The sequence below is a fragment of the Melanotaenia boesemani genome, chromosome 8, assembly GCF_017639745.1.
Source record: "Melanotaenia boesemani isolate fMelBoe1 chromosome 8, fMelBoe1.pri, whole genome shotgun sequence".
Lineage (NCBI taxonomy): Eukaryota > Metazoa > Chordata > Actinopteri > Atheriniformes > Melanotaeniidae > Melanotaenia > Melanotaenia boesemani.
In genome coordinates this window covers 10549941-10565373 of record NC_055689.1, presented here as the reverse complement: position 1 = coordinate 10565373, position 15433 = coordinate 10549941, and the positions used below count along the sequence as shown (strand labels likewise).

Here is a 15433-nt window from a genome sequence, read left to right as displayed (position 1 = left end):
TATAAGTATGTTTGTCCACATGTCTAAAAGACAGTAGGGTCAGGATTATAATATTAACATGGCAGCTGTTTTGTAAAGGACAGCATCAACATCAAAATACAAAAACCCTGAATCAATATGTACTGAAATGTGTAACCCATAACAATAAAAAATACTTTACTAATCCCACAACCCCGTATATGTATGTGCGTACTGTGTATGCATTTTCTAAGTCTAGCCATATATTAACTCCAACTAGTTGCAGAATAAATCTTGAACTAATTGTTTATTTCTCAAAAGTCAATTTAATGCCTTCTGAAGCTCCTTGCTTATACAGGATCTTTGAACAACTCAGCAGTGTCAGGTATTGTGTAGCCAGAACCAAAATCAGGAACTTAGAAGTTCCTGAATCAAATCAGACTTTATCCAGATGTCACTTAAATCATGTGTAACATATACATTCTAACATTTAATCAACCCAACTGTCAACACTGGCTTGTGTTTCACCTGCAGTATATGCCTGCTGCATGCCTGTTAGTGTGTCACTGATTGAGTGTTGGGACTGACTCCATACCAAGTGCCGCTGACCTTTAATCAAGAATGCCTCGTATGTAGACACACACGGTGGGTGCTGGAGCTGCTGCTGCAGCTGTGAAGACATGACTTAACTTTTCACACCCTCTTGAAAAATTGCAGTCTTCAGGGCTACTGACAACCCTTGAAAGAGGCTGAACTTGTAACAGAGCAGTGCCAGAGTGTAGCTCTGCTTGGCCCTAGGGTGGGGACAAATGTGGTGCAACCTGTGACATATCAAACACAACTAATCTGCAAAGGTACAGTTTCATTTTACTCAAACACAAACAAATTTAAATACATTTACACTCACATTTACATTTAAATGGTATAAGCATGGAGGAAAAGTTTACAGACCTTTTAAGTTTCCCTTTTTTGCAATATTTAGGATCCTAAATCAATTCTGCTTAAATTTTTCATCATACTTTACAATGGCAAAGCAAAAACCTTTTCTAGAGGTGTCTTTGGAAATATATCTGTGCCTGGTTAAAGCACCTGAAAGCAGTGACAGCCTCAAGTTGTCATGGAGGTGACACTATAAGCTTGTAACACTTTTTCTTTGCAAGTCTCTCTCATTCAGTCTCATCCTGGCTTGAGGTGGAGGGTAAGTGCAAAGGCATTTCCTTTTTTAACTCTTCTGAGAAAAAAAGCCTCCACTTTCACTCTGGTTAGGGGTTCATGTTTCAGCATTGTCTAATTGAAATGTGAACTTTCACTCAAGCGTGGAAGGTCTTCTGGAGACGATTCCTACTCATGTTTATGTCATCCAGAGCCTGTTGCCCAAAATTATCTCCACATAATGATACTGCCATCACCGTGCTTTAGGAGAAGTTATTAACTGGGTGAAGCTCAGTCCCTGGTTTATGTCAGGAACAAACTGTAGGGGCACTGAAGGCAAAAAGCTCATACTTAGTTTCTTCAGATCAGAGGATTTTGGTTCATTCAGTCTGAATGTTATTCAGGGCCTTTTGCCAAACAGGACATCACAAGGCTTTTAGTGAGGAATGGCTTCTTCTCGATCACTTTGCCTGAAAGCAGCTCATTCATAGTGAATGTCATGGCAAAAAAAACCTTTATCTTCTTTTAAGAAATATCAAGAAGAATGTTATATTTTATTGTATTCTTCCTTTGTTTTTCTCCCCCTCATTTAAATACACTGTGGAGGTTAAGGAGGTTGTTCCACATTATTAAGCAAGTCACAGTTTTCGTGCAGTATGGGCAAGAAGAAGGATTTTTCTGCACATGAAAAGCTGAAAATAGTGCCATGCCTTGAGAGGAATGACAACACTTGGCATTTTACAAAAACTTAATCAAGATCATTGTATTGTTAAAAAATTGTGAGTGACTCAGAAAGCAAAAGGGTTCACTCAGATAAAGGCATATCAAAGAACGTTTCTGTCAGGCAATTGCATCCTATTAAGAGAGCAGCTGTTAAAAAGCCAATGATGAGCAGAAAGCAGGTATTGAAAGCTGCTGGTGTCTCTGGAATCCCAAAAACGTTTTCATATGGAATACTCCAGAGGCTGCAGTCATTCATAAAGCTGTATTTTGGCCACCCTTAACCAATGCTCAAAAACAGAAGTGTTTGCAGTGGGCTCAGAAATACATTAAGACTCATTTCCAAACAACTTGCAGATGAATGCCATGCAACATGGTCCAGATGGATGGAGGTCTGGACGGTTGGTACCATGTCCCAACAAGGCTGCAATATCAGCAAGATGGTGGAGGAGTGATGGTTTGGGCTAGAATAATGGGAAATAAGATGGTAGGCCCATTTAGGGTGCCTGAGGGTGTCAAAATGACCTTTGCAAAATATGTGCAGTTTCTAACTGATCATTTCCTACCATGGTATAAAAGGATTAACTCTGCCTTCTACAGTAAAACCATTTTCATGCAAGACAACGCACCATCCCATGAGGCAAAACATACTATTAAATATGTGCTGCTATTGGGTATAAAGGAAGAAAAACTCATGGTGAGTCGTCCATCATCCCCTGACCTCAACTCTATTGACAACTTGTGGATTATCATTAAAAGGAAGATCTATGAGGGTAGGTGGCAGTATACCTCCAAACAGCAACTCTGGGAGGCAATTATGTTGCCAGGCAGAAACTATTTATGGACTTACAGGTTCAAAGAATAACTCCTATGTTTGGATGCAACTTGATCTGTTAAAAGCATTTTATATAATGCAAAAAATATGACAGGTGTACATGATCAGTTTATTGCAACTATTTAATGTTATAGAAAAATAATATGGAAAAATGTATTTTATGTCATTGGCAAAAAAATGCTGTTTTCATCATTGCTAGTTTTGTTTGATGAAATCCAGATTACTATATAAGCTAATATAATTTTCGACCATCAAATATTTGTATTTACTGTCATTTGCATTGATTATTTATTCGAAATTTAATTTAATTTAATTACATTTAATTTAATAGAAAATAAAAAAACAGCATGTGCATAATTATTAAAACAGTATGTTTGAGGATCACTTCAATCCATACTGACCTGTCCAGTGGAAGATGAGTCGCACATGGCGGTCATGTACTGTCTGTCCAGCTCAGGCGCGTTGTCATTAAGGTCCAGCGTCTCTATTGCAACCAGAACTCTGGACACCTGGCTGGGGTTGTCTGAAAGAGCCACAGAGCAGAATATTACAATGCTGCCTACAAAGATGAACACAGCTGCTATTTGGGAAATGATATGGATTCAATTTTGTGTACACAACATAAAAAAGGTGCATGTTTACACTCCATTAATTCCACTCAGTTGTTCTGACAGACACGATCAAGCATTTCAATCTGTGTCCAAAAACTTCAACAACCCTCAGATGAAATTAGCCGGCACACATTTGGCTAAATACACGGCAGTACATTTGGTTTCATTTGGCTTGTGTTGCAGTTTGTAGGATCCCAGCTGGAGTAAAACTGATGCTTCCACGGCAGTCAAATTTCTGCACATCAAAGAGTGCTATTCTGAGCCAAAGCATCTCACAGAGTCAAGTGTGTGTTTTTAAGAAAGAAGGAGACCAGGCAGAGCGGTATGTAGAGAGCCGTCAATCTGCACACAGTTACACGAGGGTGCAGTTTAAATGGATTGGCGTAGGCTCTGCCACACTACTTTCACTTGGCTATACACACAATCCAACAGGAAGTTCTCACATCCGTGCTCATAACGCATGAAGTCATACTCTGAGCCTCTTGAACATTTGCCCATTTTACATTTTAGGTTGCTGTGACACAATTCCAGGCTCTGCGACACGCATCATTTATTTAGCCAGACAACCCTGCAACACAGCAAACCGCCCTTTCTATAAACTGAGGCGTACGCATTTACATACACATTGACATACACCCCCACACCATGTTCTCAAACACAGAGCGCATACACAGAGTCATGGATGACAGCAACTGGTCCCCATCACTGAAGAGCTGAAAATGAGCTCTTGCTGTAATACCACTGGGTGAGCAGGCCTGCCCGTGGCCATGGCAGGGCTCCCACTGTGTTTATGTCAACACAACCTCCAACAGTCTGTTTATTAGATAGAGCTCATTATTCAGGACAGGCACTCGCTGTGCTGCCGTCTCAGTCCTCCCAACACTCTGCTGCCACAAGAAGACCTGAGTAAATTTTAAGTAAAGATCAACTTTGTCCAGAAGACTTGGCAAGAAAACAACTCCCCTTTCCCTTCACACAGCAGGCAGCTTTCACTGACAATAGTTTCACTTTTACAAAAAAAGCAATTGATTTGCTTTGTTAAGGCCTTAATTACTTGTCACCTGCCAACAATGCTGCTGGCGCCTGGCCAGCATTTAATTGCAATCTGGTGTTAATTTTAAAAACATACCCCACACTAAACAGAAAATAGCTTTTTTGTCTTTGGCTCCAGCACATACAGAGTATGAGAGTTTTTCTGAGTCTGCACTTGGCATCAGCAGATGAGGTGAGTAATACCATGATTCACATGACGGTTTTATGATGTGCCACCAGTTTGGTTAAGCTTTGGACCTAAGAAGAGAACTCGCATATCTGGTGGCAAATGTGATGTAGACAGATGTTTTTAGCACAAATGAGGTGCTAATACTTTACACTAATGACCATCTTTGTGTCTGATCGTCATTTTACTTACACATACGTCTCAAATTGTAATTTAAAAAGCCAACAATTAACCTTTGAATGGGCATCTATGGCCTTTCCTACCAGTTCATAATGATCTTGATATGTTTTTAATGTTATTTAATGTTTTTCAAACTGTCTGAACCTTCATTGCAGTTGGTGGAGGAGGGATTTATTTAAAAACAACATTCTGTGCTGTGTAGGAAGGATAACGTTTGCAACATTAGAATGAACAAGAAAGCAAAATGCAAAGACAGAGTAACCATTAAAGGCAAAGAACACCAGGCAAAACAAGGACAGGAAGACGAGGAAGAATAAGCATCTGGCTAAGAGCCCAAAAAAACAAACAAACAAACAAAAAAAAAACATAGGTATTTATACTGAGGGTGAAAATAGCGAAACGAGGAACAGCTAATCAGCAAACAGAAACCAGGTGTACAGGAAGTTAACTAAACTGAAGTGAACAACCTCTACAAAAGTAACAGAAAACAAGACAGCATAGAGAGATAAACCCAGATGAAGGCTGGACAGGAACAAAACACCAAACTTCAACAAGGAAAAATATCAACACCAAACCTACAACTAACTTAAAACCATAAAACACAACAGAAAAAAATCTACATAGCTGAATTTTCTCAAAAAAGGAAATAAAAAAGTTATTCAAATAAAAGAGAATTGATAAGAGTTTGTGTACTGGGAAATAGTCATGGTAGTAGTATGATACTGGCACAGGTGTCAATTTACCAAGCTGTTTGCCATCGCCAGGAAAAAATAACACTTTACTGTGTCTAGGCTCTGGTGCAAAGCGTGTGGTAGAGCTTAATGCGATAACTGGTAAAAGGTTCTGTTTGGAACCCCGGCAATAAAAACAAACAAGAGGTCAAGTTCAACCTGCCAGGCAAAGCTAGCATATCTCGAGTTTATCACGATCCACAAATCAGCGGTCAATGGCAAGCATCATAACAAAGTAAGTTTGAGTGTTAGTTGGGAAGAGCAAATAACAGACATCATCTCAAGGATGATAACTAAAGACATGCTTTGTTATTGGCATTTTTTTGCGCCTTAGTTTACAGTCCAATTAAGAAAAATCATTACACAAGACTGAAGAAACTATATGATGATATTGTTGGTGAGATGCGCCCTCAGTCAACAAGATCTGAAAAGTGGTCTCTCATGGACAGCACTTACAAAGGAGTCATATGTAACCATCACATGTCAATATGTGCTCATCTGGAAAATACACAGAGCTGTTCTGGAGACCAAAATCAGAACGGCATGCTGCTAAAAAACCTTGCACATATGCTTTGCATTGCTACTGAACACTGGGGATTCAAAGGAAAAGACAGATGGGTCACAAGAGAATGTAACTCACTGTAGTTGAAAGTGGTAGTCTGTTTAAGCTCTAGTAAAAAAAAAACATAAATGTTTGCTTAGTAACACATTGCTGATATTTGCTCACCATGGAAGTTTTGTGTGTGTGTGTGTTTTGTTTTTTCTGTGTATATATTTGGGAAAACTGTAAAATTGACTGTGAAATTCTATAACTTTGGGGTGTTTAACGATATTTTTCATAACTAAATCATAACCTGTACAGTTCCTAAATGCTTGGTCTAACTTGGTTTTCCGTAACTGGAATCTGGAGGCGTTTCCCGCTCATCTTTGCCGTCTCATGGTGCCAGTAAAGAGGTGCTTTTCTTCGATTGGCTGCTTTAATGCCTTGATTCCAGTCGTACCCCTATGAGAACAGATCTATTGCAGCATCAGATAACTAACACAATATAGATCAATTGATTGTCAGGCATGCTCCAACAAACTGTTCCTGGTGCCAAACAGCGTTCCTCTCATGGCCTGATGACTCAAAAGCTAAGCCGCTTAGTGAGTTGCACCGTACACTGGACACTGAGCTTTTCAGACACTAAAACATACAGTCTGCTCTCTCCTAAACCTCTCACACATCAGTGGCTGCAGGTGTCAGAGGTGAAAAATGACAGTTTCACTGAAAAACCCTAATAAAAGAAATAATCCCATGAGCAAGCTGTAATAATGTCTCAGTGTTATGTTGCACACAAAGAACTAGATCTGACCTCTCTGCGTGGCGATAACTGTAATGTTGTGCCAGTGCTCACGCTCCCGATCCAGCTCCATAGCCGTGGTGATGAGGCCGGTGTCTGGGGTGATACGGAACAGAGCCTCCGGGTCTGACTGGGGATCAATGGAAAACCTGGAGAACAGAGAGTACAGTGAGAAGAGAAATATGCTTGTGCTGACAGGAGGAGGGCGAGTAAAATGGGGAGAAGGTGGAAAAAAGTGCCAAATCGAAGAGGGGAAGAAAGAAGGCAAGTGGAGATGGCAGCGGGGTGCAGAGTGAAAGAAGCATACAGGGCAAGTGTGTGAAGGAGTGATAAGGAAGTCGGCATTCATATGGCAAATGAATTAATATAGTGAGATTATCACAGCAGATACGAGGTCTTCTGAAGTGGAAGCGATTATCTAAATATCTCTCTGAATATACCAACTATTATTCCTCCCCACACACTCACTTTTGGGGCTTTTTGCTTTTAATTGAAATGCGGTTTCCTTTGGTTGTTACAGACAAATCACTCACCTTCCTCCTTGAAGTTTTTAAGAGAAAACACAAGCGAAAGCTTGGTGCAGTTGGTTTATTTACAATCTAGCTCGAGGCAGAATAGTGCAGGTATTTAGAAGGCTTTGTCTTTTTTTTTTAAGCTTTACTTTCAATTTTAATCCAAAAAGCAGAGTGGCTTGTTTGTTTAGTTTGTATAAAAGAGCCAAGCCAGTATTTGCAGTATCCTCAAAGTAGGGCACTGTGGAAGGCAGACCAGCTTCGTGCATTGTAGATCTTTATGAGCTAAATTAGTCTAATTACTGCTGAATCACTGCATGTTTAGAGGAAATTAGCATCAAACTTTACCTGATATTATTTGTCAAACCAGTGTCTGGATCTACGGCGCTGACCCGACCCACGGTGCAGGCTGGCGGGCAGTTCTCAGACACATCCATGTGGTATCGAGACCGGGAGAACCTTGGCGGCTCGTCAGCATCCAGGACTGCAACTCGGATTGAAGCCCGGTCTTTAAAGGGGCCTCGACGTAAAAAACGAGGGTCTACAATGGGGTTGAGGACCTCCACAGAGAAGGAATAGGAGCTTCGACCCTCGTAGTCCACCGCCTGGGGATGACAAAGAGAACGTTCATTCAACTCAACACATTAAAAAAAAATATATATATATATATATATGTAGAAGTGTAAGATTTAGACATTTACATACTTTGAAATGAGCACTGGCGACACATTGTAATAGCAAGAAATTATGCAAATGTCACAGTTTCAAACATCAGATCCAATAGCCTGTGTTTGTGCTTTCATTTGCTCTAATTCTCACACTAAATTTCCTGCAGATGACTGCTAAATTACATATCAAAAGCTGTGAGATGGCACATAATAAATTATTCCAGTAGATCAGAGCCAGAGAATGGTCACATCCCAAATCAGCTCAGAATAATTTGTGGGGTGAATAATATCATGGTTACCTTCCTTGTTGTGACGTTTGGAGTTCTGAAGTGCTACTTTGAAGGTTGTTGTGGGTGGATGGGTGCTCAGATGGTGGGGGTTTTTGTCTGAAGTGGGAAAAGGCATTCGTGAGGTGTTGATGTTACAGCATTGCCAATGAGAATCCTGACGCTCACAAAGTTGAAAGGCTTCTTCAGAACTCCAACACTGAAGCGACTACATGTTTGGGTGTCATTTTGACGTTGCTCGAAGTTGATGTTTGGATATTTTTGACATGCTCAGACTAGAGAATATACAGCTGTAGAGTTTTCTGTCAGAGTGTTGAATGTTACTGGAGCATTTGTGGAAGTTATGAGATCGGCTTTTCAATCTACAAGCACAGATATGAGCATGTGCCACACTGGATAGCAAATGGCAGTTTATCTCTGTTTAGCTTTAGTGTCATTTGTTACAACAGTGTTGGCAAAAAGAAAAAAAAAGGATGTGTGTTGTTGTGTACCTGGCAGGTAGAACCTCGTGCTAAAATGTTGCAGAAGCGTTGGTGGGAGTAGTTTCAGACCTTGTGAAGAGTGGGAGAGAAGTGAAAATGTGCTATGGACTTTAAGCTACAAATAGCTCTGATATCAACAGATAATTTCCATAGAGAGTATCCTATGATGAAAGTAAAAACAAATGCACTCTCATGTTTTTTTATTAAAAAAAATAGAAACGCTTTTCCTGTTTTGAATCCCGTCTCCATCACCATGGAGATTCTGCTATCACCATGGAGACTCACCTGGCTATGAGGAGCAGTAGAAATTCTTTTGTATCCTTGCATCTACACAGGTGCAAGAGATCTCATTTGGGATAGGGGCTCAGGCCCTGGCAATTGTTTGTTGCTGAGAAGTTATGAAGCTCGCTTGTATGAGGTCTCTGTGTGATTGCACGCCGCTCTCCCGCCAGCATGCCAGCTCTGAAGCGGAGAGATAGTCTCTGATCTGGTTCGTCTAGATGATTGTTAGCGAGGATGCGGGCACACACGAGTAATCACAAACATCTACTGTCTCACACCGACATACACCTGCTGTTGATTAAACTTTAGAAAAGCAACGTGTTCATTGGCTCTGGTTCAGAATATTTTTTTGAGGTGAGAGTGGGTTTGTGGGCTTGTGTGCAAATGAATCATCTTGGTGTGATTGGCACAGAGAAGTAGGCTGGATGGAGGATAAATGAGCTTTGGCTATGCAGAGTTTTTAGAGAAAGGAAAAAAAAATCATTCAGAGGATCCCACAAGCGCAAGGAATATTGATATGCTCTCTATGCTATCTATCTCTCTATCTATCTTGATATGCTCTCTATCAATGTATGTTTAACTACTCCTTCTTTTCTTTTCCTCTCTTGCTTTGAGCTGTGAACCTGCAAGAGTTGTCTAACAGAAAATCAGCTGAGCCGCAGACTGATTTAAAATTACGCAGAGGAAAGGGCAAACTGAAAGACATTGACATCCTGGCAATTTGGTGAATATCTCTGAAGAAAAAAATAAACAAACAAGAAGGATTGTTACCGAGTACAGAGAAATAATGAAGATCATGACGGAGTGTGTGTGTGTGTGTGTGGGGGGGGGGGGGGGGGGGGGGGGGGGGCAAGATGGAGGTAAAATGTGCCCTAACGGAGTCCCCATTACTGAGTGCGAGGGAGACAATCTGTCTGAGGAGGAGAGGTGTCACTTACACTGTGAGCACACACTCATCACCCCCCGCCCTCCCTGCATCCAGCACTCCATCATTCCAATCCAAAATCCCTCTTTCACCACCTCACACACTCCATCACCCACTCCCAGAACAACCCTCTCCAACCTTTCTCTCCCCGCCTGCGAGTGTGTGTTTGACAGGTCGCCAGCTCTGAAAAACCGCAGCACACCCCCCCTTAGAGGAAGCACTTATCACACAGTGACCCCACAGTTCTTATGCTTCACTATGACTTTGGGCTTTTGCACACTGGTGATCTGTCGACTCTTGTGGAATTTATAGCCACACACAAACACACACACACACACACACATTAAGGAGCAACTAGCAGCCATACTAGTGGACCTGTGAGGCAGAGATGTGTTTGTTAGCAGCTGAAATTGAAAGCAGTAGCTCTGACTTCATTTACCCTTGGATCTCCACCTTTACTGAGGGCTAAGACTGTGATTTAGAGCCGTTTCAGCTGCTTAACTTTAACAAGTCCATAGCAGAGGAAGCAAAGAACAGAGACTAAAATATGCCCATGTGGTGCATGTGTATCCACGCAGAAACAGCCTTTACTTACACTGAAAGAATGTGCAGCCTCAAGTGGTTGCAAAAGCGACTGCATGTCAAGGATGAAAATGACGTTGTGACCAGGGGTTCGAAATTCACACCAAAATGTGGGTTAACATTTATTTTGGTGGATATAAATGAAAACTAACAATACAGTTTGGCAGGTGATAAATTAAACAAACCATTTTGATTATTTGTCCTGGCATTTTCCATTAACACTCTTCCATGACGTAGCATTTATTGGCTGCGTGTTTACTGAGGCAAGGTGTTGGTTTACAAGCTAGTGTCTGAGAGTGCAGCTGAATGAGGAGCAAAAAATAAACAGTGAGTGACATGTGGACGTAGAGCTAAGCTGGATGCAAGAAAAAAAAGTGGGTGTCCAAGTGGTTAGACAAGAGGAATGGGCGCTGGAGGACCCAGGTTCAAGTCTGCAGACTGACAATGGAGGTGAACCACCATGAGGAAGATCCTTAACTTCCCTGGGTGCTGGAACAAGGCAGCCTACTGCTCTCTAGTGCAACTAGACATGGGTTAAATTCAGAAACCATTGTTTTCAAATGGCATGCAGGTAGTTTGAGAGCACGCAGTCCAGAGTTTGTGTGTTAAGGAAACTACTTCAAATTGGGGGCTCTGAAGATCATAGTTCTGATTAGATTAATTAAATGAGGAATTAGGATAATTATTTAGGATTGACTAACTGTATTTTTTTTCTTAACTTTGATTTGTCTTTGACTTTCGGTCAAATATTTAAAATGTTGAACAACCAAATTCTTCTTGCAATTGAAGGAATCTTGTAAAATATCTATTAAGATGAAGTTGAGAGCAAAACTTACTTTGTCCTTTGCTGGGAAAGAGAATGTGAAGAAAGTGTTAGGTATTTTCATTTACAACAAACAAACAAAAAAAAAAAAAAAAAAAAAAAAAAGAAAGAAAGAAAAGAAAGCAACTGAATAAAACAGTTAAAAAAAAAAAAACATGCATGATTGAAAACTGATTGGCCGGTGACTAGGAATCAACCAGCCACACTGTGAGAGCTCTGGTTGTTAAATCTAACCAAGACTCTAAGCAACTCTAACAAACTAAAGCCAATCAGGAGATTACAAAGTTTTGTAAAAGCCCAATGTTTACATGGTTGAAAATGCAACACTCTTCAACAATTTTGTGACTTTGTTGCTTGTTAAATGGTTTAAATTTGCTCTGATGGTGAAATGCTAATATGAAGCATTAGCATTTTAGGTATAACTAAGGCCTGTATTTTACAGGATAGAATTATGAGTCATATTTAAAGACGTAAACAAAGGACAGGTATGACCACTTAAGTAGGAAGACTTTTTGGAATTACAGAATAAGGAGGCATGAGTAAATGGTAATAAAAGGTAAAATATATGTCTAGAAAGGTTAAAGGTATGAGCGTTCTTCAGGGACAAGGACCCTTGCTTTGGAAACAGATGGATCAACAATTTGTGCACCAGCAGGCATATCCTATTGATTAAATACTCTTGACTTTTAGTTCAGCCATTTTGTTTCTTGTTCTTCATTACAGCCTGCAGTAAAATTTGTAGATTTTCTGTAGGAATTGTTAAAGTCTGTAAATACAATATTCATATTTTGCCATTCAGACAGTCCAACCAGCTGGGGAGAATAAAGTCTGCAGTGGGGGGTTGTGGTGAGAATAAGCTTGAAAGTAAATATAGGAGCTATGTTTGTGACAACAAAGATGAAAGTCATCTTAACATCACTTCAAAGATCTTGTGCTTTTAAGAAAAAAATAATAATGCTCACACCAGCTTGTTGTCACATCCTGCACTCAGTCAAGGGCCCTTCATATCTGTTTTACCGGCACAAATGGAACTGCTCTACAGCTGCAAATTGCTAGTTATCCTTCAGGAAAGGAAAGTGATGCACTGGCTGCACTAATAGTATATGTCACCAGAATTTTTTTTATTTTTTAGTGGTCCCACAAAAAAATAACTGTTTCTGGAAAAAAGATGCTTAGCCCTGTAAAATGTTGTACTGTGGAAAGCTTTGCTAAATTTTCCCAATTTGCTGTGGAGATGCTTCCTTAGACTGTCATGGTACCAGTTTGGGAAGCCCTGTACGTTCTAAAGTGACACTTTGGTGGTAACATGTATCTACAAAACAATGAAGCAGGCTCCTGACCAAGCATTAGTATGTGAGGAGTTCAAAATGAGAACAGGTTGTCTGTATCTCTGCACAATCTGTCATTTTGTGTCAGTGCAGCTTAATCATATTTTTCCCATACACCCCCCCCCCCCCCTACCCACAGTACCATCACTGCCATGGGTACTTGAGTCACGACACAGACTGCAAAATGTCTTTGTAATTAGAGAAAAACTCTACAACTGTAATACATTTCCTTCTACTTGTCATATTTTAGGCACTAAGATGCAGTTTGGACACAACAAAACACAGCCAGACCATAAACCGATATATACAGCACTATGGGCACTTTGTGTTGTTTAATTGTCCTATATTAGTACACTTGACCTTGACCTTGGAGACATTTTTTAAATAATGCCAATAAGTTTAATTAAATTCCAAATGCAAATCAAATCAGTAAGTAGTGTAACCAAATCTACTGGCAGATAGGTTGTTACTGGGGTCCTTTAGAGCAGCAGTTTCCTGAGGACCCCTTTATGCAACTACCAAAAAGCTGTTGACCTCTGACCCGCCCTATGTTGAAACGATGCTTGGACTTTGTTTTTCATTAACTAGTGTCTCACCATAAATGATACATTCTGGCTGACTTCTTTCCTTTCAAAAAACCACTGTTAAGTTAATTATCAGCATATTGCCTTTTTATTTTACAAAATAAGGAAATATCATCTGCACTGTGACATTTCTCAGACATGTCTCATGAATAAAATGGTAGACAGAAACAAGCTACACCACTATGTGGCTCCACCGGCTCACTTACCTCACTAAACCACACAGTACATGGACGAAGATTGACTGGATGCACAAGGTGTGGCCTAAACAGTCAACGGCTCAGGCCCCTCTTTGGGGTCCAGGGATCCCAGGTTGGGAACCACTGATATTGAGTATTAGGCACAGCTCTTCTTGGGATTAAGATGTCAGGATGCCTTTGTCTCTTCAGGTAATTCACAACTGACTCAGCGAACAAGGTTTTGCAGCAATGACTGAGATCAACTTTACTAAAATATGGCAAGTTAATAGTATTACTAGTGTTAATAATGAGAATATCACATATATAAGCTCCAGTAACTATGTGGCTGGCACTTAAGTAAATATTAGTATTTAAACATGTTGCTGTCTGGCTAACTAGCAAGCAACAGAAGCTTAGCCGCAGTCTCTGTTGGCTAAGTAGCTAACTAACTAACTAGCCGGCACAGTGAGTGGCAACCTCTGTAGTCCAGAAATATATCAAAATAGATGGAAGGCAGGAATAGAATACCTTTCACCAATCTGATAAGAGTTAATATATTTTTTTGTTTGTTTTTCAGATTTTCTATATTATAATAATAACATCCTTTATCCTTGATAATCAAGTGGAAAATCTGATCTGAGCTCAAGGCTTTGATGGAGCCATACCATCTGTTTTTGTCTCTAATGATAGCTCTCCATAAGTCTGGCTTTATTTAGCACCATTCAAATCCTTTCTTTCTGGTTCTGACCAGTTTATAGGTCAACTGTTTTGCATTACTGTCTGTGGTAATTGTTGCTATATGTAGCATAGCCTCTGTGTTTAGATCTTGTCCTTTTTATATAATCTTAGCTAAAATTTGCCCATGGTTGGTAATACCAGTTGGTCTTTTATTATACATTGTTGGAAAGTCAAATTCAGTTATATCTAATGAGGTATAACTTGCAAGGATTATGCATATATGGAATGAGTAGAGTCCCTAAGAATGTGCCTAGGTCTCTTGCAATATTTTCCTGTTGATGCTCACTCTTGTTTTAAGATTCAAGAGTTTCAGTTTCAGATGTATTACTGGCCCCTGATTGGCATATATTTAATAGACAGACAAGAATGAGATTCTGAGGCCATACCTGGAGATATGAGGATGCCAAATCTCCAGGTATGGAACCTGACTCCATCCTCCAGGATGATAACGCTCTCGCCCACGAAGCCAGAATCATCAGAGTGCTTCCAGAATTTGGAAGTGGAGACGAAGGAATGACCTGCCGTGAAATTAGACCTCAACCAAACTGAACATTTGTGGGATCAGCTTGGGCATGTGCTAGAGTGACCAACACTACCTGGCTGGTTGACCTTCAGCAACTCCTGGTTGAGGAACGGGATGCCACAGCTAAATGTGACCAGGCTGGTGACTAACATAAGGAGAAAGAGGAGAATATTGCAATAGATTTTTGGATATTTTTTGGGTGCACTAGCCACACATTTGGCTGTGTTTTTCATCCCACACAGGCTTGATCCTTACAAGTTATACCTCATTGTAAAGGTGACCTATCAGGCTTTCCAACAAAATATAATAAAACAGCAATTAGTATCATCAAAGCAGAGAAAGAATCGACTAAACACAAGTATTCTCACTTTTTGTGCTAAGTTTAGTTTGCAGAAATGCGTTTCCTCTGGAAAAAATAAATACATAATGTGACATGATTAACATTACCAAAAATGGAATTCTGCAAGACTTGAAATAAATTAACGGCAAGAAAGGCTGAACTAACAAATCTGAACACACACTCCTGTTGCAATAACTTCTACCTCCTACAGTTTCACACCAGCAAATGCTAATGTGAACATTCAAGAGTTTGAATTTAATTTGTTTGGTCATTTAGCAGAAAATGAATCAATAAAACTTTGATAATTAAAGGTTTAAGTAATTTATCAGGTTAAAAACAGCCAAAAATTCACTGGTTAAAGTTTAAACTAGTCTTTCAACACAACAATGAACTGTAATAATTTTGCAAATGTTTATACTTGTAGAAAAAAAAAACTT

The 15433-nt window shown here is 39.9% G+C and overlaps 1 protein-coding gene across 1 annotated transcript in view; it reads right to left on the bottom strand.

Annotated features, from left to right (window-relative positions):
- The window catches only part of LOC121644217, a 192370-nt gene that overhangs the window by 18349 nt on the left and 158588 nt on the right, over positions 1 to 15433 (bottom strand). Inside the window, exons 7-9 of the mRNA XM_041992020.1 lie at positions 7607 to 7863; positions 6759 to 6895; positions 3067 to 3188 (exon numbers count right to left, since the gene is read on the bottom strand). Coding sequence (XP_041847954.1) covers positions 3067 to 3188; positions 6759 to 6895; positions 7607 to 7863 — 516 coding nt within the window. The remainder of the gene's footprint in view (positions 1 to 3066; positions 3189 to 6758; positions 6896 to 7606; positions 7864 to 15433) is intronic.